General features: G+C 34.1%; 6 protein-coding genes across 6 annotated transcripts; 3 read left to right on the plus strand and 3 right to left on the minus strand.

Annotated features, from left to right (window-relative positions):
- Nucleotides 1-2,561: 2,561 nt before the first annotated feature.
- On the plus strand, nucleotides 2,562-3,427 carry LOC107365123 (U6 snRNA-associated Sm-like protein LSm7). Its single transcript, XM_015932591.3, has 2 exons — nucleotides 2,562-2,654; nucleotides 2,780-3,427. The coding sequence occupies exons 1-2, from the start codon at nucleotides 2,652-2,654 to the stop codon at nucleotides 3,113-3,115; spliced, it is 339 nt and encodes a 112-aa protein (XP_015788077.1). The 5' UTR covers nucleotides 2,562-2,651; the 3' UTR covers nucleotides 3,116-3,427.
- A 2,552-nt stretch (nucleotides 3,428-5,979) lies between these two features.
- On the minus strand, nucleotides 5,980-14,891 carry LOC107368778 (superkiller complex protein 2-like). The gene is made up of 4 exons (XM_089270236.1): nucleotides 13,830-14,891; nucleotides 6,693-8,410; nucleotides 6,482-6,622; nucleotides 5,980-6,404 (listed from the first exon to the last, which is right to left on the minus strand). The coding sequence occupies exons 1-4, from the start codon at nucleotides 14,707-14,709 to the stop codon at nucleotides 6,135-6,137; spliced, it is 3,009 nt and encodes a 1,002-aa protein (XP_089126362.1). The 5' UTR covers nucleotides 14,710-14,891; the 3' UTR covers nucleotides 5,980-6,134.
- LOC149094427 (uncharacterized) lies at nucleotides 8,634-9,714 on the plus strand. The gene is made up of 2 exons (XM_089270235.1): nucleotides 8,634-8,749; nucleotides 8,910-9,714. Coding segments are annotated over exons 1-2 (765 nt in total). The 5' UTR covers nucleotides 8,634-8,748; the 3' UTR covers nucleotides 9,674-9,714.
- Nucleotides 14,892-14,935: 44 nt separating the features above from the next.
- Nucleotides 14,936-16,901, plus strand: LOC107366836 (DNA methyltransferase 1-associated protein 1). The gene is made up of 3 exons (XM_015934481.3): nucleotides 14,936-15,521; nucleotides 15,608-16,097; nucleotides 16,172-16,901. The coding sequence occupies exons 1-3, from the start codon at nucleotides 15,144-15,146 to the stop codon at nucleotides 16,774-16,776; spliced, it is 1,473 nt and encodes a 490-aa protein (XP_015789967.1). The 5' UTR covers nucleotides 14,936-15,143; the 3' UTR covers nucleotides 16,777-16,901.
- Nucleotides 16,902-16,955: 54 nt separating this feature from the next.
- LOC107372222 (histone H3-like centromeric protein A) lies at nucleotides 16,956-17,333 on the minus strand. Its single transcript, XM_015940421.2, has one exon. The coding sequence runs from the start codon at nucleotides 17,331-17,333 to the stop codon at nucleotides 16,956-16,958; it is 378 nt and encodes a 125-aa protein (XP_015795907.1).
- Nucleotides 17,334-22,624: 5,291 nt separating this feature from the next.
- LOC107366689 (DNA methyltransferase 1-associated protein 1) lies at nucleotides 22,625-24,539 on the minus strand. Its single transcript, XM_015934318.3, has 3 exons — nucleotides 24,005-24,539; nucleotides 23,429-23,918; nucleotides 22,625-23,354 (listed from the first exon to the last, which is right to left on the minus strand). Exons 1-3 carry the CDS (start codon nucleotides 24,380-24,382, stop codon nucleotides 22,750-22,752), a joined length of 1,473 nt encoding a protein of 490 aa, XP_015789804.1. The 5' UTR covers nucleotides 24,383-24,539; the 3' UTR covers nucleotides 22,625-22,749.
- Nucleotides 24,540-25,529: the final 990 nt, after the last annotated feature.

Below are 25,529 nucleotides of genomic sequence, written 5' to 3' on the forward strand. Positions count from 1 at the left end.
TGGATTCAAAATTCATCTTTGCATGTTTGGTTTGAAAAAAGTGTTCATTTTTACCTTTCAATGTTTATTAAAATCTGGTTTCAACTTGGCTATTGATTGAGAGCGATTTAACCTTGTTTCATCAAACATTTCATTTGGTGATTCAATTGGAAATGTTGAATCAATCTTAATGAACATTCAATATTTCAGCCTTTTTTGTCTGCTTCAAATTCATAACAATATTTTGAAAATCATTATTCAGTTATTAAATAACAAGCACAAAATAAACATAAGCTTTGAATTTGGGTATAAATCTTGAAATAATATGGTAATCATTATAATAATATGTTTTCTTGTCTATCATTACATTTGTCTTGATATTTTCATTTTTTCCTATTTTGTTTCGTCGTCATTTCAAATGCAGCTTTCCATATTATAATCTGAATGGAAATGATGATGAAAATTCAAAAGTAAATTTGATAATTTATCCATTCATGAATTTAATGTTTCCATTTTTAATGTATTTATATATATTTCAATATATTTATACATTATTTATTTGCATTTTAATCATTCAAGATTATTTGGGTTCATCAATTGTATGGCAACAGATTAAGTTGTCAATGTTAATTTGGTTTGATGAACAAATTGGGTAAAATCAAATGTAAAATGATACTTTGCTTCATTATCAAGGTTTACAGCAACAATTGTAGGCTTGAAACAATCAACTGTTAATACAATTGATTTACACTTAAATTGAATCTTCATATGGTTAGGAATCACAGATTTGGGTTTTGGTTGCTTTGGGTTGACTTGGTAATTTTGCCACCATTTGATGCATTTTTTTGCTTGCGAAGTGTTTTCTTGTAATTGTTTATTCCTTTTTTGGCAACATTTTCATTTTTCATGTAATAACAGGATTTATGGTAAAGGTAAACTTGTCAGGTAATGCCAATAGTATTGTAATTATCTCTCTACAATACAGTTTACTTTGCTTTTCAAAATCTTGCTCCTTGTTGTTAATGTTGAATATCACAGGGTTTTCAATATCTTTGGACGGTTAATGTGTTAGACATTACCTAAATATAGTTGGAAATGTTAACATGGCTTTTTACATGGTGATACGACATTGTTCAAGTAATAGTTAAAAGCTACCATTAAAAGAGTATTGGCTTTATTGTTAAATTGCAAGTTTAACATTAACCATTGAGAGGAAAAAAGTAAACGATAATAACCAGGATTGTAAGATGTATTACTCAAGGCAGTTATTATTTTAAGTAGCTGGTAAAAAGGGGAAAGTTGCAGCTACAGGGATGACGATTATGTTGATGGTGTTGAGAACAAATTGGAAATATTAAACTGAATCAAGAACCATTTTGTTTTCTTCTTCTTTTTGTTCCTTCTTCGTTTTCCTCATCTGCTTGCTTTGCTTGGTTTAGATGGAGAAAATTTGAAAGGTTGGAGAAAAAAGAAAAGAGTTCAATCTTATGATGAGGCAAGCAAAAGGTTGACTATTGTCATGGAAAACTGTGTCTGTAAAGATGAGTGATTCTTGAAAGGTATTTAAAATTTGGGCAACTGTAAAGACATGCAGAGTATTTTGGTTATAAACTGTATGAATGTCGTAACTGGCTGATTTGGTTTGTCATTCAAGTTGGAGGAAAAAGGTAAACAGCAAAAATTATTATCATGACGAGGAGTTGAAGATGATGAAAATGAACTAAAGAATCGTAAATTGGTTGGATGTTGAAAGGGGAGAAATATTGTTGATGATGAGGCACACAATATTACATGAGGATTTGAGTTGATTGATTCGTTAAAGAGAGAGAGAGAGAGAAAAAGAAGAAAAGATTGAGCTTAAACTTGAAAGATGATGATAATGACGATGATGATGGTTGAAAAAAATGTTTGATTCTAAGTGTAGTTGATGGATAGTCTGGTAAATAAAGTTGAACATAAAATAGAGAGTGAATGGAGGCAAGATTCTTGAAAGATGGAAGAACCAGACAAAAAAAGGTGAATTGTAAAGGTGAACAAGATGAGACGAGGTAAAATTCAATGACAATATCGATTAAGAGCACATGTTTTGTGCCTTTACTTGTTGAAGTTCATTTTTAGATTAAATACCAAATAATCTGAGAAGGTGTTGATGATGATGGCGATGATAGGTAAAGAAAATTTGAACAAAATAATATAATGTATAAGATTTGGCCTTTAAAAAGGATTTATAATTGGAAGACATTTTGATGATGAAGAGTTCACTCGCGTTTGGTAAAGAAGAGGGAAAATTGGTCAAACATTTGACTAAAAAAACCAATCTCCACCTCAAGTTGATTGAAATTTATATTTGATACTGAATTTTAGATGTTTCTACCGTTTAATCCCATGACATTTATTATTAAATATAATTATGATTAATAATATTTTGATTTAACAAACTTATAACTGGATTTTTTTTCATTTTTCTGGATTTGAAAAACCCTCCAATTATACGGATAGTGCTCTCTAGCGGACATAACTGTTAACAGTTACATATCAATTTTTGTTTTCTTAGTGACTCTTGAATCGAATTAGTTTACGATTAGCTTTCTCTTTGGTCTATTTCAACGTTGATTATAATAATTATCAAGTGATTTGTGCTTAATTTATCCCAATCGTGCTTTATATTAATCATGGTTTGTATCATGTTACTTTTGTGTCATTGTTTTTGATTATTGCACTATGTTTGTTGCTTCTATTTTTTGTTTAGCATGGAATTGACTTTCTCGAGTTGTTTTGTTTTTTGATTTTTATTAAATAGGAAGGCACAGCAATCAAAACTGGTGATGGCAAAAGTGGACCACCTTTACAAAGGAAAAAGGAGTCGATTGTTGACCTGGCTAAATTTATGAATAAACCTGTAAGAGTTAAATTTCAAGGAGGTCGTGAAGCTACCGGTATATTGAAGGGTTTTGATCCATTGCTAAATCTAGTCCTGGATAATACGAAAGAATTTTTAAGAGACCCAGATGATCCGTTTAAAATTACGGAAAACACTAGAGAACTTGGATTAATTGTTTGCAAAGGTCCGTCCGTGGTTGTTATCTGTCCGGTTGAAGGGATGGAACAGATACCAAATCCATTCATTTCAAATTAATGCTTTCACATCAACAAACAAATTCATCATTTTTAAGATACATTTCCGTTTTTATTCAAATGTGATCTACTAAGTTAACAATCTCAAGATTATAAACTTGATAATTCAAATTTGAATGGTCATTGCTATCTTCCATAAATATCTCGAACCATTTTCTCAAGCATCGTTAATCAATGTTTGAGATTATCGCTGTTTAAATTTCAATCTATCCACACTTGATAAACAAAATCAATACAAAATGTTCAACCCTAAAATAATATTGTTTCCATCTTTTTCATGTTGATACAACAATAAATGTATTATGTTTTTAAAGTGACTTTCAGTGTTCTTTTCGAAAGTGCTCAGTTCTAGATTTTCAATTTGATTACCAATTTTGTGTAATTGCTATTTAGTATAAATTTCATATCTACTCACCTTCAATACAGTAAACTGTGTGTCCATCTTTGAGTATAACGATAACTTTATTGTCAGATTGTTTCTCAATGGAGATGCGAGTTCTTTTTCTCATCCTGAGCTTGGCTATTCGCTCCTTGTACTCAAGTTCAACATTATTGTTCCACAATTGGCGTTCTTTTTCCCTCAAACATTCACTCAATGATTGATACACTTTTAGGATGGTTAAAATGTCATCATCCAAAGATAGCCAAAAAGTCTCGGAGCCGAGTTGATATAAACGACAAAGAGAGCATCTCATTGTACCAATGGATCCAGTGAAGGCTGATTTTTCCAGCTGTGAAACCATTAATTGAGTCTGATAGGATGACATATTGCTATGTAATCTACTTGGTATTAAAGCATTGGTACTGCTATCATTGTCACTCTCAACTGTTGACAGACTACTTAAGCTGATATTGTCCAGTGAATTGAGTACAAACTCATTTCCTATGGATTTAGGGGCAACATTACTAATAACATTTTGGTCAATTGTTGCATTACCATAAATATCACTACTACAACTATTACCATCACTTAGACTGTTATTATCATTGCCATTGGAACCGATGTTTTTATCATCTTTGCCCACTGCATACCAATTATCAATGTTTGTTGTACTTGATTGTCCATCTTGAGACTTTAAAAGTGTCAACACTTTCTGATCTGATTCAAGTTCCTCTTTTCCAGTATCTTGTGATAATCTAATGTCTGGTTCAATTGATTTTTCTTCCCTTTTCCGGTCACTTAAAGTTTCATTTTCACCACTGTAATGGATTTCATCAGCTTTGTCCTTTTCAATTTCATCCTTCAACTTTTCAAGATTCGTTTCATCCTCATTGATTGATTTCGGTGGATCAATAGTGACTAAAGGTGCTTTAAAAGAGTTTCCAGTTGACATTGATGCTCCTTCCAAAACTTCAACTGATGTTTTAAATGAATTGTCACCTTTGTATTGATCCATCATTTGCTCGTCATTAATTTCATCGAAACATTTTCGCACCGTTTTATTGATTTCAGCAATAGTTGTTAGTTTACTAGTTGAAGTTTTTGGTGTAGACGAAGATCTGCCTGTTAATAAACTTGAAACTGATTTACTTTGATTGTCAGTATTGGTTGGAGAAGAGTCACTTTCCTTAATGTCTACGGTGTTATTCAAGCTTTTTTGATTCCATAATGTGTTGCTTGCATTTTTAGTCACTTTGGAGGACTTTTTTCCTGTACATAAAGGACATTCAAGAGATTCAGTGTACAGCTGCTGGTGAGATTGATCACTACAAGATGCTTGTTCACCAATCACTTTACTTTTAACGTGGTCTCTCCATAAATTTGGACTTTGATAGCGTTTAATCGCGTCCGGAACAAACACTGATTTATTCTCACCACTTTGATTAGATTCTTTACTGTAGTCGTTACTTTTACCGATTTGAAACTGTTTGATGTTTGAATTGAGAGGACATTTCCAACAATGAACAAAATTTTCAATCAAATAACCGTCACAAGTTTCAATTGAAGGGGTTCCTCGTTGATTACAAGAGACTATGGTTCCCATATGTAGCTATTTTTACATGTAAACTCAACTAATCAGGAGAAACTAGTGAATTGGAGAGAAAGAAATCGAGTTGAACTTGTCTAGCAAAGTATTAACCGAGAAATGAAATTATCCGAAAGGCAAATCTAAAGATACTTTTTGCCATTTTCACCTCAATTTATCCAACTAATAGATTGGTAAAAGTTGTTAGCCAAATTATTATGATCTTTGTAACATGTTTACCTGAACTAATTCACTGAATACTATTGCGTTAAATCGATAAGGTCAATATTTGATGTTGCTTTTTATTTCCTTTCCTTGTTTTCTTTATTATATTGGTTACTCCATTGATTCCTATTCATTATCATTTGTCAAGACTTCTCTTAATCAGTTTAATCATGTTTTGTCATCCAAAGTTACTTTTATCTGGTCAAGCTTATCGAGTATCGATGATGACACAATCATTGTTTAATACTCTTTATAGACATTATTAGAGACATTTAATCATGGTCAATATTTGGTCGAAATATTTGTATAAATGTTTCAATTCAACACTTCAATGCTATAATGGGACTTAAACGATCTATCATCACGATTATTGAACCATAAGTTAACTCATTAGCAGTGTTGTAAGGAGTGAAGTTTAAAACAGAAGCATTGGCAATGTTTAAACAATGATTTATATTGATCATTAGTCACAGCATACCTTATCACATAAATTAATAAATTAAATTTAATGGAATATGTTTTGATCAAGAAAAGCATAAATTACATTTTATTGTATATTAAATATGTACTTTTTATTTCGGATGAGGTAAGTTGCATTATTATTATTACAAGCAATTAGTAGAAGAAAATTATAATATAATAAATAAGAAAAAAAGGTAAAAATATTCTAAAATACTTTTCTCAAACATGATTTTAGTAAATATGTTAACATGATTTGCATATCTATTACATTTAAAGTGAATGTAAATTGATATAACAAGAAAAGTTAATTTTAGTTAACAAAAAAGGCAAAGAGTTTTATGTTTAATATTACAGAGTAATATCAATTCACGGTGCCATCAGTTCACCAATTAGTTCATCTTCATCAATGATTTGATCATCGATATCACCTTCATCATCTTGAATGTAAAGACTAGCAGCAAAGACAATATCACGTCTTATTTTCTCAGAGGTTTCATCCATTTTTTCAGCAAGATTTGGATTCCCCATTACTTCAGCAGCACCTTTGAGATCTTTGAGTAATTCATCAAGTCTTTGAATACATCTAACAATTAAACCTTCCTGAACTTGTGTTAGCTGCATGATCTCGGCAAAAGGCTAAAATAAAATAAAACAAAATGAATAAATAGAATGAAGTTATGAAGTTGTAAATACATATTTCTTAAATAACTCACCATTCCACAGGCCCATTTATAGACAACAACCATAAGACCATCTTTTAATTGATTAACAAAATCTTGAGCAGGCATTTTACTTCCAAATTTTTGTTGAAGTTGTCCAATATTTAATGCAATATCTCGCGTTTTGGTAAGAAGCTGAGAAAAAAATGTAAATGAAGTATTAATTAATTGTCGTATACAGAATTTGAAATTAAAAGGTACTTACTTTTTTCATGGTTTCATCAAATTCAGGTGGCTCAGAGTTTTGTTGATAAACAAAAATAGATAATAAAGAGGCAATGTAAGGTGGAGAGAGATCAGCAAGAAGATTTTCAGTAATAAGCTCAGTTAAAATCAATTCATGTTCAGACATTGAACAACCAATTTTTCCTTTCAATTTTAGGACCATTTCTTCATCATCTGTAATATAATCTAAACTTTTGAGTACTTTCACTTTACACTCATAATCAGGAAGACAACTTAAACTTTCCCTGGACAATTCAAATTTGGCACGACTTAATTTGGTTTCCAGTGAAATACGAGTCATCATTATCTTGAAATGATTTAAAAAGTTAGGACAAATTAAACATTCACGTGATCGAAGATGATTCCGTTTAACCTCTAATGAATCAAATACTTCTACTTGATCCAATTTATTAAGGCCCATTTCTTTAATTGGATCAATTTCATCCAGAAAAAAGATTCCCATTGAACATGATAAGGGTCTTTCATGACTATGACCAGCTAATAAGTTGAGAGTATTTTCAATACATTTTTTTGTCACTGGTCGTTCACTTAATGATAATCCATCTTTTTCTCGTTGAATCCGAAAATCAGCTCCATCCACAATATCTTTCAATATCATTATTATATCAGATGGAAATACTTTGGTTGAAATAAATCGTAAATTATTCACTTCTCCATTGTATGATACAATATCTTCTGGAAATAATCCTAAAACATCAAATATTGTCTCCTTTGAAGCTGTTCGGGAATCATAAATTATTCCCAACATAAATGGATGTTCTTCATGATCAAAAACAATTAACCGGCCATTAATTTTCATTTTTTTAAGTTCAACCAATTGACGACAAATAATTGGCATTGCCTCTTTACGTAATCGACGACAATCAATTACATCATTACAAAATTCCCTAAGGTCACCACAAAATTCACATGATTCAAGTTGAATACAACTAAGTTGCTCTTGTAATTCTTTCACTTCTTCTGTTCTTTGAGAGGCCATTTTTTGGGTTGAATGTTCACCAAAAGATCTTTCCATTATTGATTCAATTCTAATATGTTCTCGAACTCTTAAATTATTCAATATCATAGAATAAGTTAACCGAAATTGCGATTGAAGCTCAGTTGCTTTACCAACAGTCATCCGAGCAAGAATAGACATTTCAGGTATATCACCTTTACAAAGTATTAACACATTTCCAGTTTTATCTTTACCACGACGACCTGCACGACCAGCCATTTGAATGTACTCTGAAGGTTCTAAATCACGAAAAACTTTACCATCATGCTTTTGAATTGAATCAAATATTACACTACGAGCTGGCATATTTATTCCCATGGAAAATGTTTCAGTAGCAAAAAGTGCTCGAACCAATCCTTCAGTGAATAATATTTCTGTGATTTCTTTGAGAAGAGGTAAAATCCCACTGTGATGGATACCTAAACCATTTTTCAACAATCCAGTTATCTCTTTGATTTGAGGAATAGATCGATCTACAGCTTTTAAACGTAATAAAGATCGATGAATAAATCTTTGAATTCTTCCTTTTTCTTCTGCTGTGGTTAAATCCAAAGGACTTGCAAGCATACGAGCATATTGGTCACATCGTCGTCGAGAGAATGTAAAAATAATAACTGGAAGTTGTTGCTCTTTAGCTAAATGTCGAATAACTGTAATATAAGTTTGTCTAACAGTTTTATCTGATCCCATTGATGACTTTGTAAAGGGATAGAAATACTTGTTTCTCTTTCTCCTCTTTCTTCTTCAATCTTCTTTCTTTTTCTCTTTCTTTTTCAATGTATTTCCTGCATACTTTATGCATAGATAAAACGGACACTTTTGATCCATTTTTCACGCGCTTTTTAATGCAATTATTTTAAACTTATCAAAACTTATTTTTAACCTCTTTTTTATCAAAAACATATTAAAACTGTAATTTTCAAGTGACATTTCTGGACATATAAGGTCCGTCTTGACCATTGTAAAAGACAGGAAAAAAGTAATAAAACAATTGTAAAGGTCATAAACTGACTTCAAGAGTAAGTTTCTTTACAGTTTTTACTTAAACCTCACTTTTGTCATTGCCCCTCATTGACTGTTGTTTAACAACGGTTTCAGTGGCGCAGTCGACAGGATAGCTATATCCTCCAAACCAAACTAATCTTCTTTGTTTTCTCTTTCCATATATTTTCATATTAGTGGAATTCATCAACTTTGAGCCTGATTACGCACCCTCAAGCCCTGGATCTGAACGACCACCAACTCCTGGAAGCTGGTACGGATTTGGAGACTCTGATTGTTCCGTCGATGGTAACCAATCGCCAGATCTGACCGACCCGTTAACCAGTTTAACCGAGTTTCCCGCTAATTGTCCAGCCGTTCCAGATAGCAGCCAGTCACCTCGTGGACCCATTGTTAACCAAGAAATAGCTGGTAACTCAACTCACACCAGCGCATCAACAACTGGTAACCCAATTGGTACCACAAGTGTGACCCCTCTTTCAGCTGGTACTACTCAAGGTCCGCCCCCTGGTGGCCACGCCCCCTTCGCCAGCTTATCAGCTTACAAGAATCGAAAACGGAAAGAAGCTCGCCAACGAAAATTGTTAGAAGCTGCAGAAAAGGGCAAAGTTTGTCAGCCGCAAGTGAAATATCTTCAGCAACGCCAGAAACGAGTTGAAAGGAAACTGAAAAGCTCTTTTAAGCAAGGTATTGGAAAAGCTAAGGAAGCCTCGGAGATAAAAGAAGCCATTCCAGCTGACTGGTTCTCGTCTTCAAGAGAACATAAACACGTCTTCAATAACCTTCAACACCGCCAGGAGTCACGTCAACTACTTAACAAAGCAGCAACACTTGCTGATCGTGCCTTAAATTTCAAAGCTATCCAAGCTGAACTTAAAAAGAAAACTGTTTCTCTTCCTGACCCTGTCGATTATATGCACAAAGTTGTATTCAATCTCTAATAAAATTCGTTCTTCTCAATAAAGATATTATCTTAAACTAATATGACCCGCAATCGCAGCAACACCGCAAATAGTAACTCAAGCAATAGCACAATAGTTCAAACAATGGAAAACTCGCATCACGAACCACGCATTGATAAGTATGGAGGTAACAAAGATGACATACGTATTCAGACATGGCTGAAAATTTACGAACTTCACACTGCCACTCAAGATGGCCCAACTAAAGCTAAAAACCTCATTTACGCTTTGAAGGGAACTGCTCTTGAATGGTTTGGTGATGAAATCGCTACATCCACACTTCCTCATTGGTCAACCATTAAAGAACGTATGATCGCCCGCTTTGGTACATCATCAGCAGCGCCTCTCATTGATGCTCAACGCAGATATCTCAAACGAGACGAAACTGTCGAGACATATTATCAGGAGAAAATACGTCTCCTTCGCCAAACAGATCTCTCAGAACAAGAGATCATCCAGCAATTAACAGAAGGTCTCCCAATTTCTTGGAAGTTAACCTTGACTGCCTCTAATCCAGCTAATGCCTCAGCCTGGATCAATGTTGCACGCATGTGTGAGTCACATTTCAAGCTCGCTGCAACACGTAAACAGCAGTTCGAGAAGAAAACTACTAGAACCTTGGTAGCAACTCCTTCTCATCACCAATCTGGTTCGCAATCAAACTTCAGACGCTCCGGTTCATTCAATTCAAAACCGCCTGCTCCTTGCAGACATTGTCAACGACTTGGTAAACGGGAGTTCCATTGGCACAAGGATTGTCCAAATAAACCAGAACAAAATCAATCAACCACACTAACTGCAGAGACTGATGATAACAATGATGTTACTTTAATGGCAAGTCGCGGTCCAATCTTCAAATTCATCAACATACCAGTTAAGATCAATGGAACAATCCAAACAGCCTTCATAGACACTGGCAGCTCTATCAGCATAATAAGTGATAAATTATGTAGGAGTCTTGGTTTAAGACTCAATACCAAGAACCCGATCGTAATTAACCAAGTCGAAGGTGTTACTCGTAGTCTTGGACACGTTGATGTCATCATTAACATACATTCAATATCTAAGCCAGCAAGGTTTCATGTCTTGAAACAATTCAATTATCCCGTGCTAATTGGTCTAGATATTGGTAGACAATTCAAAATCAAACTTGATCTACGAGAGAAAAAGGCTGTCATGACCAACAACAATAAACACAGCACCCTATTGATGATCGAGTCATCAAAGAAACATGAGCTAACACAGCTTTTAAAAGCCTTCAAACCAGTATTTGCCCAGAATGAGACTGATATTGGACGAATATCAGTAGCAAAACATCATATCACTACAGTCAATCATCCACCGATTCAATTACGAGCATACAGAAGACCGCAGTCCGAATACGACGAAATATCAAGACAAATCCGTGAATTGAAAGAAAAGGGTCTCATTAGAGACAGTGAAAGCCCTTGGGCGTTCCCTGTAACGCTAGTTAAAAAGAAGGATGGTGATTTTCGACTCTGTATTGACTATCGTCGACTCAATAGCATAACAATAGACGATAAAATGCCATTACCCAGAATCAACGATGTCATCGATCGACTTCAAGGAAGCAAATACTTCACAACACTTGACGTTGCTTGGGGTTATTGGCACATTGAAGTTGACCCGGACTCAATCGAGAAAACTGCCTTCATCACTCATGAAGGTCATTATGAATGGATGGTCATGCCTTTTGGACTTAAAAATGCACCGGCAACCTTCCAGCGAATCATTCAACGAGTGCTTGGACCTTTACTTTACAATGGCGCTATCAATTACCTCGACGATATCATCATCTACAGTGAAACATTCGAAGACCACATCAACCTCCTATCCAAAGTGCTAGATAAGCTCAAGCTCAACAACATCAAACTGAAATTGAGTAAATGCCATTTTGTTAAGACCGAAGTAGAATATCTTGGGTACATGATCGGTCCTTATGGTGTTAAACCATGTGAAAGAAAAGTACAAGCTGTTTCCGAATTTCCAACACCTCATAATTTGAAAACTCTAAGGCAATTCTTAGGACTGGCAAATTACTATCGACGTTTCATTCACAATTTCGCCGTGATCAGTAAGCCTCTAACAACTCTCCTCAAGAAAAACCAGCAGTTCAATTGGAATGAGAGACAAGAAGAAGCTTTCAACACACTTAAGAGAGCTCTAACTCAACCACCGGTTATAAGCATCTACAACAAGGATAAGCCCTGTATTTTATACACTGATGCATCTGCAATCGGTATCGGCGCAACACTTGCACAAATTGACGATGAGGGTCTCGAGCATCCAATTGCATATTTTTCAAAAACGCTGAATGAACACCAAGCAAACTACACTGCTTTTGAATTGGAATGTTTGGCCGTCGTTGAAGCTGTTGAACACTTTGAAGTTTATCTCAGTTTACCATTCAAAGTGATCACTGATCATAGTGCTCTTCGTTGGTTACTTTCACTAAAGAAGCCAAAAGGACGTCTTTATCGATGGAGCATAAGGCTATCAACATTAACATACGAGTTAATACATCGAGCAGGAAAGAATCAACAACACGTTGATGCTCTTTCACGCTCGCCAGTAACTTTACATTTAGACATTGATGAACTCAAGAAGCACCAACAAAACATAGACACAACGGAAATTCAAAAGCCAATAATAAAAGACGGCGTCATGATGGTAAAATGCAGAAACCAGACAAAAATCGTGGTACCAAGGGAACTCAAGATGAAATTACTTCAAAAATATCATGACAATCACAGTCATCCTGGTAAAAACAAAACCGTAAAACTGATCACACAATTCTACTGGTGGCCTGATGCTATACAAGAGATCCGACAATATGTCTCTTCATGTAAAACTTGCCAGCTTGTCAAGGTCAATCATCAACCAAAAATCGGTCAAATGATCTTGCCGAGTGCTGAACTTGAACCAGGAGATTTGATTGGACTTGATACAATCGTTCTTGGCCCAGCAGCTGGTAGCACCAGACATAAGTACATCCAGGTTTTCATCGACCATTTCTCACGCTTTGTCTGGGCTTTTCCCACAAAAAGCAACACTTCAGAAGCAATAACAACTCTGATTGACAAACTCATACATACTGGTATTCGTATCAAATGTATTCTGACCGATTGTCATAAAAATTTCAATAGCAAATCAATGAAACTATGTTTGAAGCGACATAACATCAAGCATATTAGATCAACACCTTACCATCCTCAGACTAATGGTATAGTTGAAAGATTAAATGGTACTCTTATCACCAAATTGAGAGCAGCTATTCAAGATAATCCAAGAAGAAAATGGAACACACTTTTACCCGATGTTGTTAAAAATTATAACAACACTCCGCATGATATTACTGGTTACTCACCCAACTACCTGTTTTTCGGCAATGATAACTATCCATCTCTGATAACAAACAACGACGACTTACACACAGCGAGACAAAGAGCAAAGGAAAGGACAAGGAAAGCTCAGGAGAAACGCAAGGAGAGACATGATGCCAAACATCCGGAATCTGATTTCTTTGTTGGCCAAAGAGTTTTGAGAGAAATAGCTGACAATCATCCATCAGTGACCAAAATTTCACCGAAATTCACTGGTCCTTACTACATCACAGCAAAAATTACTGATGTAACTTTCGAAATATCGGAAACACTCTCTGGACCAACTTATCGTGCACATGCAAGCCAGCTTAAAGCATTTGTTGAACGGCAACAAACTCAATAACCCGGGGAGAGTGTAAAGGGATAGAAATACTTGTTTCTCTTTCTCCTCTTTCTTCTTCAATCTTCTTTCTTTTTCTCTTTCTTTTTCAATGTATTTCCTGCATACTTTATGCATAGATAAAACGGACACTTTTGATCCATTTTTCACGCGCTTTTTAATGCAATTATTTTAAACTTATCAAAACTTATTTTTAACCTCTTTTTTATCAAAAACATATTAAAACTGTAATTTTCAAGTGACATTTCTGGACATATAAGGTCCGTCTTGACCATTGTAAAAGACAGGAAAAAAGTAATAAAACAATTGTAAAGGTCATAAACTGACTTCAAGAGTAAGTTTCTTTACAGTTTTTACTTAAACCTCACTTTTGTCATTGCCCCTCATTGACTGTTGTTTAACAACGGTTTCAACTTATTAATAGGTCCAAAACTCTTGTGATATTTTGATTCTCTTTCTTTCTTGGCTGCCATAGCTTTACGATAATTTTCTTCTCGCAATTTACCTTGACTATCGATTAGAAGAAATTTTTCATTAATTGTTTTTCCATCACATCCAGTATACAAATAATGTTCCAATGGAACTGGACGCTTAGTAGTATAAACGACATGAATTTTACTTTTACGAGTTCTTCCCAGCCAATCAGCAAAGTCCACCACATTAGGAACAGTTGCACTAAGCAAAACAATATTTATATGATGAGGTAACATAATAAAAACTTCTTCCCAAACATGACCACGTTCTGGATCATTCACGTAATGAACTTCATCAAAAATAACCCATTCAATGTCTTGAACTAGACTTGCTCCTCGATATAACATGTGTAATAATATTTCTGTAGTCATAATTAAACAAGGAGCTTCATTCCGAATTTGAACATCACCTGTTAAAATGCCAATATTAGATGAACCAAAGGTAGTACAAAAATCACGAAATTTTTGATTAGATAGAGCTTTGATAGGTGAAGTGTACACAACACGAGTTAAATTTCGTTTAATTGATAGGGCAATGGCATATTCAGCGACAACTGTTTTACCGGCAGAAGTGTGAGCAGCAACAAATACATTCTTTTTATCTTCCAGGCAGAGTATTGCTTGTTTTTGAAATGTATCAAGTTCAAATGGATATGTAAATGCTGGTGATGGTATTAACTCTGAGAATGGTGGTAACTCCTGATCAACATCTAATATTTCTGCAAATTCAGTTGATTTGAAAAGACTGTCTGCCTTTTTAGGTAAATTTTTCACAGAAAGAGATACAACTGATGCCATACTGATTATTGTTGATGTTGTTTCAGATGTTTTAATCGTGACAGAAATACTTCATGATAACAAGTTTATAATGTTAAAAATATATCAATATCACTTAATAATTAGAAAATACGGTTAATTTAGTCAAAATTCTAGACTAGAAAAAATATAATGTAAAAAACTGTATTTACTGTTCAATGTTTATTGTATTTTTATGAGATGAAAATGAAAACAAAAATAACAGTTGTTCTTTTGTTTGACACTAGATGACTCTCACCTTAGTCTTTCCAAACACAAATTTTCAGGTGATTGGAAACAAAACTTGAATCTTGTTTGAAATTAACAAATGTTTTTATTTACTATATAACTTTATTTTTATTTGTATATTGTGATCCAGAATCAAGGATTATTAGTGATTTTAGTGTGTCACAGGTTTCCTGTTGTCAACAATAAAAATGTCTGATGTTTGGGATATAATGAGTGGGATATCATCTCCCCATCAGTCAACATTTTCATCATCATCTGTTCAACAAGGAGATATGAAAAAACAAAAAATGAAAAAAATGAAACCTGAAGGAATGACTAGAGAACTTTTTGCTCTTCTTACCGACGATAACAATGACTGTGCACCGATAGTTAGTACAGATTTTAGTCCAGCTGGTAGTCTCACTGGTGGTTACAAACAAAACAAGGCTAAATTAGGTCTTAAAAAGGTCCGTCCATGGAAATGGATGCCTTTTGCTAATGCCAGTAGGACCGATGGCTTTAAATTACACCATTGGAGAAGAGTTGCTGATGAAGGAAAAGAATATCCATTTGCTAAATTTGCTGCAGTATGTCAAGACTTCTCCTCTTTTTACAGGTCTTCTAATCGATCGCATTTTTTAACCTTTTTTTCATATATTTCGTATATTTACAGAAAGTTACAATACCATCTTATACCGAAGTTGAATATCAACAACATCTTCAAACTGACAGTTGGTCAAAAGCCGAAACAGATCATCTTTTCCATTTGTGTAAACGCTTTGATTTAAGGTTTATTGTGATTCACGATAGATGGGATAGATTGACATTTCCATTACCGCGTAGTGTTGAAGATCTCAAAGAAAGATATTATAGTGTTGTCAATACATTAAAAGAAATACGAACACCACCTGGACAAGAGCCTAAATTAAAATATTTTGATGCAGAACATGAAAGGAGAAGAAAAGAGCAGTTAACAAAATTGTATGAAAGAACATCAGAACAAGTTGAAGAAGAGCAAAAATTGTTGGAAGAATTGCGTAAAATTGAAATGAGGAAGAAAGAAAGAGAAAAGAAAACTCAAGATTTACAAAAGTTGATTGCTGCAGCAGATAAAAATTCCGATGGCTCTAAAGCAGATACTCCAGGAGCAAATAAAAATCCAGGTATTTTAATGATAATGAAGATGTTAAAATATATTGCCAGAAATATAATCAATTTTGTTATTTGTTTCACTTAGGTCCAGGTCGTCCCGGTCCCGGAAGAGGAAGAAAGAAAACTTCTCATCTCAAACTTAATGCTGTTGGTAAAGGTTCAGATCCATCTACTCCAAATGCAACAAATGTATTGGAGTCTGTAGGAATAAAATTCCCTGAAATTAAATCGAGTGGTGTTAGTTTACGCTCACACAAAATGAAATTACCAGGATCAGTTGGAACTAAGAAGGCAAAAGCTATTGAGCAACTTCTAATTGAATTGAATGTTGATCTTAAACCTATGCCGACCGAAGAGATTTGTCAACATTTCAATGAACTTAGATCTGATATGGTCTTACTTTATGAACTCAAAATGGCGCTTGCTTCATCAGAATTTGAATTACAAACACTTAAACATCAATTTGAAGCTCTTGCACCAGGTATTGCAACGCAAGTGATCCCAACAATTGAATCAGCTTTACCATCATTGTCAACTGGAGATGAGGCCACAAATGTATCTTCATTTTTGGAGACACCTAAAAAAATATCTGAGATAATCGATGTAGATTCTGGTCCAGGATCATCCATACGTAAAAGGAAAGCTGCTCTTCAACAAGAACACCTTTTAAAGAAACTCAAGAAAACTTGATTTACCTTATAAAATCTCTGTTATATAATGGTCTGAGCTGTTCATTTATGAAAAGTTTTGTTTATTAATTGTACATATCGATGTCATATTTTTCATTTCATAAAATAAATATGTTAAGAGTTTGATTAGTTTCGTTTCCTTTTTCATTCATTTTTTTTGTCAACTCTTCTTTATTTACTTCATAAATCATCTTCTTTGATTCGCAAGATGAATTGTACGTCCCTTGGAAATACTGTAATTCTTTTGGCATGGATGGCAGCGAGATTTGAATGTTCAAATAGATGAGTTAAATACGTTTCTGCGGCTTCTTGAAGGGCTTCGAGAGCTGTTAATTGCCAGAAATGAGCTTGCAGTGTCAATTTTTGGGTAACTTCTCTAACCAGTCTCATGAATGGTCTTTTTCTTAGCAATAAATTTGTAGATGCTTGATAAAATTTTATCTCTCTTAATGATCTTACTCCGGGTTTGGTACGTTTTGTGGTTTTCTTTGTGAATTTTGGTAAAAGCTTTTTCGGTTTCTGTTTCTTTTTGGTGACTTGTTGCACTGTTCGCGCCATTTTTGGAGGACAAACCAGTTACCAAATGTTGATACCAAATGCTGATACAAATGTCAGCCAAGACTACAGGACACTGTACCACAGATAATCTTTGATCCGATCACAATATAGCAGATATAAAACTTTAAAACAATTCAAAAAATTTATTAATTGATGTTTTGATTTTCAATCACAAAAAAGACTAGTGATGTGCTAATATATCGAAACAACCGATATATATCGATATTTTTTCACAAGAAAATATCAATATGAGTTACGATATGGTATCGATATAAAAACATTGAAAAAATGGTTAAAGTTGCACCTTTGGACATTAATGCGTCCAATTTTTTCATGAACAATCTTTCTCGTCTTGAAAATATTTGTGTTTTACAGTTAGAAATGTTGAATTGATAATTGAATTAAGGCTAAGAACATGTGACTTTGCAACTCTGCGCGACAAAAACATTTCAGCAAATCAAATGAGTCAAATTTCAATGTAAAAAAGTTTTTTTGATATTTTTTGATATATCGATATCAAAGCCCTCAATATCAAAAATATCGATATATAAAAAATACTCATATCGAACATCACTAAAAAAGACACATAAAATAGAAAGAAATGAGCATACAGCTTGAGAAGTTGAGAGTCATCTAGTGTCAGATAAAAGAACTCGGCACTATTGATGAGTAAATCTGACGTTAAAGTGGAGGTAAATTTATTAGGTTGTCCGGAGCAAACGATGACTCGGTTTTTGTTTAATTGAATTTGATCTAATTGTCGTATGCAGATGAATATTCGTAGTTAGCATCTTACACTATCCATACAATTTTTGCAATTAATAAAATCTATTATCTCAATCAATTGCAAAGATATTCAAATTCAATGAAAAAAATGAGAAATGTTTTTATGCCCTATTCTTTAACATTGATTCAAATCAAAAATGCAGTTTCACCAAGATTTGCCAATTCTCATTTATTTCTCTCATTTTTTAATTAAATTTAAATATCTTCGCAATTAATTGAGATACAGTGAGATCCCAATTAAACAAAAACCGAGTCATCGTTTGCTCCGCACAACCTAACTGACTGGTAGGGATACAAAATACGATCATATTGTGTAAAAATAAAATAAGTTTTCTATTGATGAAATCCGTAACAAATATGGACTGAAACTCGGCCTCTTCAGATCATTTGAATTTAAAAGCATATTATTTAATTAAAGAATCAGAGCTTAAAGGTCTAAAATCACCAGATACGACAGAATCATCAAGATCGCGACTAAATCTTAAATTACATCGACGGACGTTGATCTAACCAGGTAAAATATCATCTGCATCAGGTATATTTTGATAGCGGCCGAGATTACATAATTGGTGAACGGTTCTGAAAATCCAAAATTAAATGAAATGAAATGTAATGAAAATCACCACGGATTTTTTCCCAGAAAGTTCTCTCCATTCTTTCATCAATTGTTTGTAAATCAAAATCAGCAACTTCAATCGAGAGTTCACTCCTCTGCTTCTTGAGAATGATAATGACAATCATGGTGATAATAATAATTTTCATACAAACAGCAACCAGAACAAAGTTTAATTGCGTTTAATGTTGAGTTTCATAAAATAAAACGGTCATGTTCTTGTTGAATGATGATACATAATTTTTAACATTGTTGGTTAAGGTTTTCTTTCCTTTTCCCTGAAAGATCTGATTATTGATAAAGAACTTTCATTTGTAGGTTTGCCAATTTCTCCCAAAGTGATTAAATTTGTAATTTCCCAGCAGTAAAAAATGGATATATTCCTCCATCAATCTTGATATATAATTGCATGCTTGTATCTCTGAAAAGTCCAACATTGTTGTGACCATCAGCAGTCAAATGGTGAATAGGGTCTTTACTATTTAAAGAGATTTCGAATTTTGCTGAATTAATCACTGAGATGTTGAGGCAAATAAAGTTGTAGATGATGAATGGGTCATGGCATGCTCCTTGTGGTGACCATTTACAATCCATTTGTATTTTGGATCTAATGATTTAAAAAACACTAAGATCGTGCATTCTGGCGGTAAAATTAACAGGCGAAGCTGTGGAAATGAAAAGGTGTCTCAATCTTTCCTCGTCAAAGTCTTGGTTTACATCAATAAATCCGGCAATTGAATCTAATAGTAAAAAAGATGTAAAAACAACTCCAATTGAATGAATAGGTAATCCAAGCTCACAGAGCTAAACATCCACTAATACCATATAGTATCCTGCATCCTCAGGTAAAGTAGAATCAAATATCACCGAATAAAACACTTCATCTGATGTTGATACGATGGTGTAATCGTGCTGAGGCCATTGTTTAAATTTGTCTTTACTAATAAATAATGCAATTAAGAGGGGCTACAAAAAGCGATCGATTTACCAAAAAATTGAACTTGTAAGACTAATTGTCAACCTGTTTGTGAATTAACTGTGGAGCGAGTTGAGTTGTTAGTCAGTACACCGAAGCTCCCACTAGTATGTAGCTGCAACATATGCATTGGCTAACTAAGGCTTATAGCTTAGACGGATCTTTCTACAGTCCATCCGCGCTCAGTTCTCCCTATCTAGGTCCGGGTACCTAGGATGTCGTAGGAGAATAGTAGCTCCGAAGACATGCTACAGATGTCCTCTGTAGTGGGAACGTACACTCTGTTCATAAAGTTTAGGACGCGCAAATGAATGACCTAATCTAATTGAATGCATTATATTAAAGTTAAATTAACTATTCAGAAATATTGATAATAAACCTCTCTTTGATATGCATAAGTTTGTAGCTTCAACTTTGATCACTGGTCTGATTGGTAATCGCTCTAACTTATTATCATTGCAATTTTTTTTCAAAAAGTTTAGGACGTATTGAATTTAAATCGGTTTAATAACTCAGTAATTAATTGAACCTCCATTATTCTGGACAACTTTGATAAGTCTGTCTTTGACAGAAAGTGCAAGAGTTTGGGTTAGCTCAGGAGGAATTTGAGACCAGTTATCAGTTATCGCTATTTTCAATTCAGAAATGGTTCTAAATTGATGGCCATGAGCATAAACTTTTCTAACTAACCAACCCCAAAGGTTCTCAATGGGGTTCAAATCAGGACTATAAGGTGGCCAGCTCATGACCTTCACCCCGTTCACTTCTAACCAAGATTGCGTTGATAAAGCTCTATGAGGTGGTGCATTATCGTGCATAAAGAGGTAGTCCCCGCTCGTTATTAATGGACCAAATGGTAACAAATTCTCAGCTAAGATATCTTGATACCCATCAGCATTCATTTTACTTGATTGGAAAACGATTGGAGTGCAACCTTTAGCTGCAAAACCTGCCCAAGTCAAAACTCCACCGCCTCCTGAATGTCGACGTGAAAAAACAGCTTTTTCAGATCTCAAATCAAACCAATATGATCTAAGGCCATCAGGACCATCTAAATTCCACTTTTTTTCATCTGACCAGATGATGTTTTCCCACTCAGAATCGGAAAGAGACAAGTTTCGTATGGCAAAATCTAATCTCATCTTTTTGTGAGCTCCTGTAAGAGCCGGTTTCGATTTGTGACGGCCGAAACTTATGGTTGGGTCAGTGACGAGTCTATTCCAAACAGTGGTACTGCTACAAGCAAGATTGAGGTCACTTTTGATCTCTCGAACCGACATCTTTTCCTTTTTTGCTGTTCTTGCAATCAATCTATCTTCTGCTGGTGACGTAACTTTCGGTCTTCCTGACCTTTTACCTGTCCCAAAAGCTTGTGGGTTGGCTAAATACCTACTGACACTCTGTCTACTCCTTCCGATTGCCTTTGCAATTTCCGTAAAATTCCAATCAGGGTTTGTTTGATGCAAAATGTCAATTTGTGCCTTTTCTTCTGAAGTTAATTCTTTCTTTTGACCCATTCTGCAAATTTATAAACCTAATTAGATACAAAACTGATATACCAAAGTTGACTTACTTTATTGAATTCTGAGGTTAAGAAATGGCTTGACGTCCTAAACTTTTTGAAAATTGATTATAATGGTAAAGACAAAGTTAAACTAACTGTAATTGCACCGTTAAAATTAAACTTGTTTATTGTTTATAAATTGATTGACCATGCCTTTGGGGCCATTACTTAGCAATTTAGTCCCTAAACTAGCAACAGTTTAAACAGAATCAATGATTTGGCGCGCGTCCTAAACTTTATGAACAGAGTGTATAAAACATGGCTTTGCTTCAGCACAGGTAACTGAAGAAGCTATCACTAAGGTGCGACCTAAAAAGTTTGCAACCTCTCTTATTGTTCGTACGTTGATTTGGGCTTAACCCTTTATTTGAATACTTTGCTGTTAAGAGAGACTCATATAAAATTTTGTGGCTGATGTTCACTGAAATCACGTTCAGCCTTCGGCAATTTTCAAAAACGCGCCAAATTTTTCGAATCCATTTTTTTGGCCTGTCGACCAGAATTTCCAAAGTTTGTTATTCTTTCATCGTTCATGAGCCTTTTATTTGCCAGATAAACACTGAATTCTGAAATTTCTAAGGCCATGAGATTTTGCAACACTGATACAAAGAAAGGCAGAGACTAGTTAAAAAACAATTTTCGTTTATCAAATGTGTGAGTTCATTGCCTGATTTTCTACTAAATCAATACATGCTAAAAATATGTCAAAATGTTTCTTGTATTGTTACTAATCCCTCCCTACTTAGGTCCGGGTACCAAGAGTGTTGTACGGAGATACTTTCTCCTGAAAACAAACTAAAGAGCTCCTCTGTGCATGGTGTAGCGAAAGTTCGTGTAGGAGGCAAAAAAATATTTCCCTCTGCGTAGAAACCAATTTTAATTTTCTTTGATTTCTCGATTGAGAAACTGATTTCATCTCTTAAGCCCTCCTACCTACACGAACTTTCGCTACACCCTGTAGTGGGCATGTATAAGACATAGCTTTTGTGAACACACAAGTTAAATAAACCAAGTTCAGTCACTATTGTGAAACTGCACTTAATTTTTTCAATGGTATTAAGGAGGAGTTTTATCTACTTTTGAATTTCGTCGATTTTTGATTGGATTTCTTTAATTATCAATTGACTTAATTCAATTTTCTTTCGTGAAATTTTAATCCAAAAACTCGCCAAATCAGATTAAAACAAAGTTTGAGGCTAAATTCGATCTAATAAGGAAGATTGCAATCATGAATTTCGCTGCCCGATGAATAGTGTAAATAAGCTATTTCTAGCGAGGTGCAGTCTCTCAATGGTGACTGTAACAAAAGAAGAGTTGACAAAAAAAATGAATGAAAAAGGAAACGAAACTAATCAAACTCTTAACATATTTATTTTATGAAATGAAAAATATGACATCGATATGTACAATTAATAAACAAAACTTTTCATAAATGAACAGCTCAGACCATTATATAACAGAGATTTTATAAGGTAAATCAAGTTTTCTTGAGTTTCTTTAAAAGGTGTTCTTGTTGAAGAGCAGCTTTCCTTTTACGTATGGATGATCCTGGACCAGAATCTACATCGATTATCTCAGATATTTTTTTAGGTGTCTCCAAAAATGAAGATACATTTGTGGCCTCATCTCCAGTTGACAATGATGGTAAAGCTGATTCAATTGTTGGGATCACTTGCGTTGCAATACCTGGTGCAAGAGCTTCAAATTGATGTTTAAGTGTTTGTAATTCAAATTCTGATGAAGCAAGCGCCATTTTGAGTTCATAAAGTAAGACCATATCAGATCTAAGTTCATTGAAATGTTGACAAATCTCTTCGGTCGGCATAGGTTTAAGATCAACATTCAATTCAATTAGAAGTTGCTCAATAGCTTTTGCCTTCTTAGTTCCAACTGATCCTGGTAATTTCATTTTGTGTGAGCGTAAACTAACACCACTCGATTTAATTTCAGGGAATTTTATTCCTACAGACTCCAATACATTTGTTGCATTTGGAGTAGATGGATCTGAGCCTTTACCAACAGCATTAAGTTTGAGATGAGAAGTTTTCTTTCTTCCTCTTCCGGGACCGGGACGACCTGGACCTAAGTGAAACAAATAACAAAATTGATTATATTTCTGGCAATGTATTTTAACATCTTCATTATCATTAAAATACCTGGATTTTTATTTGCTCCTGGAGTATCTGCTTTAGAGCCATCGGAATTTTTATCTGCTGCAGCAATCAACTTTTGTAAATCTTGAGTTTTCTTTTCTCTTTCTTTCTTCCTCATTTCAATTTTACGTAATTCTTCCAACAATTTTTGCTCTTCTTCAACTTGTTCTGATGTTCTTTCATACAATTTTGTCAACTGCTCTTTTCTTCTCCTTTCATGTTCTGCATCAAAATATTTTAATTTAGGCTCTTGCCCAGGTGGTGTTCGTATTTCTTTTAATGTATTGACAACACTATAATATCTTTCTTTGAGATCTTCAACACTACGCGGTAATGGAAATGTCAATCTATCCCATCTATCGTGAATCACAATAAACCTTAAATCAAAGCGTTTACACAAATGGAAAAGATGATCTGTTTCGGCTTTTGACCAACTGTCAGTTTGAAGATGTTGTTGATATTCAACTTCGGTATAAGATGGTATTGTAACTTTCTGTAAATATACGAAATATATGAAAAAAAGGTTAAAAAATGCGATCGATTAGAAGACCTGTAAAAAGAGGAGAAGTCTTGACATACTGCAGCAAATTTAGCAAATGGATATTCTTTTCCTTCATCAGCAACTCTTCTCCAATGGTGTAATTTAAAGCCATCGGTCCTACTGGCATTAGCAAAAGGCATCCATTTCCATGGACGGACCTTTTTAAGACCTAATTTAGCCTTGTTTTGTTTGTAACCACCAGTGAGACTACCAGCTGGACTAAAATCTGTACTAACTATCGGTGCACAGTCATTGTTATCGTCGGTAAGAAGAGCAAAAAGTTCTCTAGTCATTCCTTCAGGTTTCATTTTTTTCATTTTTTGTTTTTTCATATCTCCTTGTTGAACAGATGATGATGAGAATGTTGACTGATGGGGAGATGATATCCCACTCATTATATCCCAAACATCAGACATTTTTATTGTTGACAACAGGAAACCTGTGACACACTAAAATCACTAATAATCCTTGATTCTGGATCACAATATACAAATAAAAATAAAGTTATATAGTAAATAAAAACATTTGTTAATTTCAAACAAGATTCATGTTTTGTTTCCAATCACCTGAAAATTTGTGTTTCGAATAGACTGAGGTGAGAGTCATCTAGTGTCAAACAAAAGGAATACTATTATTTTTGTTTTCATTTTCATCTCATAAAAAAAACAATAAACATTGAACATAAAATACAGTTTTTTACATTATATTTTTTCTAGTCTAGAATTTTGACTAAATTAACCGTATTTTCTAATTATTAAGTGATATTGATATATTTTTAACATTATAAACTTGTTATCATGAAGTATTGCTGTCACGATTAAAACATCTGAATCAATGCGAAAAATGCGTTGTCCATATTACTAAGCGTCCAGTTTCAGTTGAATATTATTAAACTGGTTGTGGTCGGTGATCGTTTCACTGATCGATAGTCAAGCCAAATTCCATGGGAATAATATATCAGCTCGTGGCGTAATATTTCAGTCAATTCAAAAGCATGAAGATAAAGTTTTTCGTGGTTTATAACATCCAGATAAAATTCAAAAGCTATCGATACTTAAATCACTTGCTCAATCATAACAAACTACCACACCTCTAACCATCTTCAGATTACGAGAGTTAGTTTTTGTTCGTTAATCAAACCGTATCAGAGATCTGAAAATTGTTTAATGGGCAATCTGGTTATAACTAGTAACAGAGATTCTGTGAAATCCAACTGAATTCCATGTTATCAAAAAGGGAAGCAAGATTTTTCCATCACATATTTAGCATTGAAAATACAACATGATGATGTATCAACTCAGCTCATCATTATGGTTAAAATGGGAAAAATTTACTGTCAAGCTATTAAATGTTTAGGTTTGGAGTAGAAACGAAAGATTTTTGAATTACAATTAGATCAGAAAGAGATTAATCGAGCATGAACAATTACTAATAAGTCGAATCAAGGTATTGAAACAAAACATCATACGATGAGTGCTGATATGGTCCGTTTAGAGAAAACAAACATAAAAATATTTATGACGAGGATCTTGTGTTTTTTTCATCATCCTACGATCAGGAGTT

The sequence above is a fragment of the Tetranychus urticae genome, chromosome 1 (genome assembly GCF_039701765.1).
Source record: "Tetranychus urticae isolate SD_2017Ah chromosome 1, NJAU_TeUrti_SD_1.0, whole genome shotgun sequence".
NCBI classification, from domain to species: domain Eukaryota; kingdom Metazoa; phylum Arthropoda; class Arachnida; order Trombidiformes; family Tetranychidae; genus Tetranychus; species Tetranychus urticae.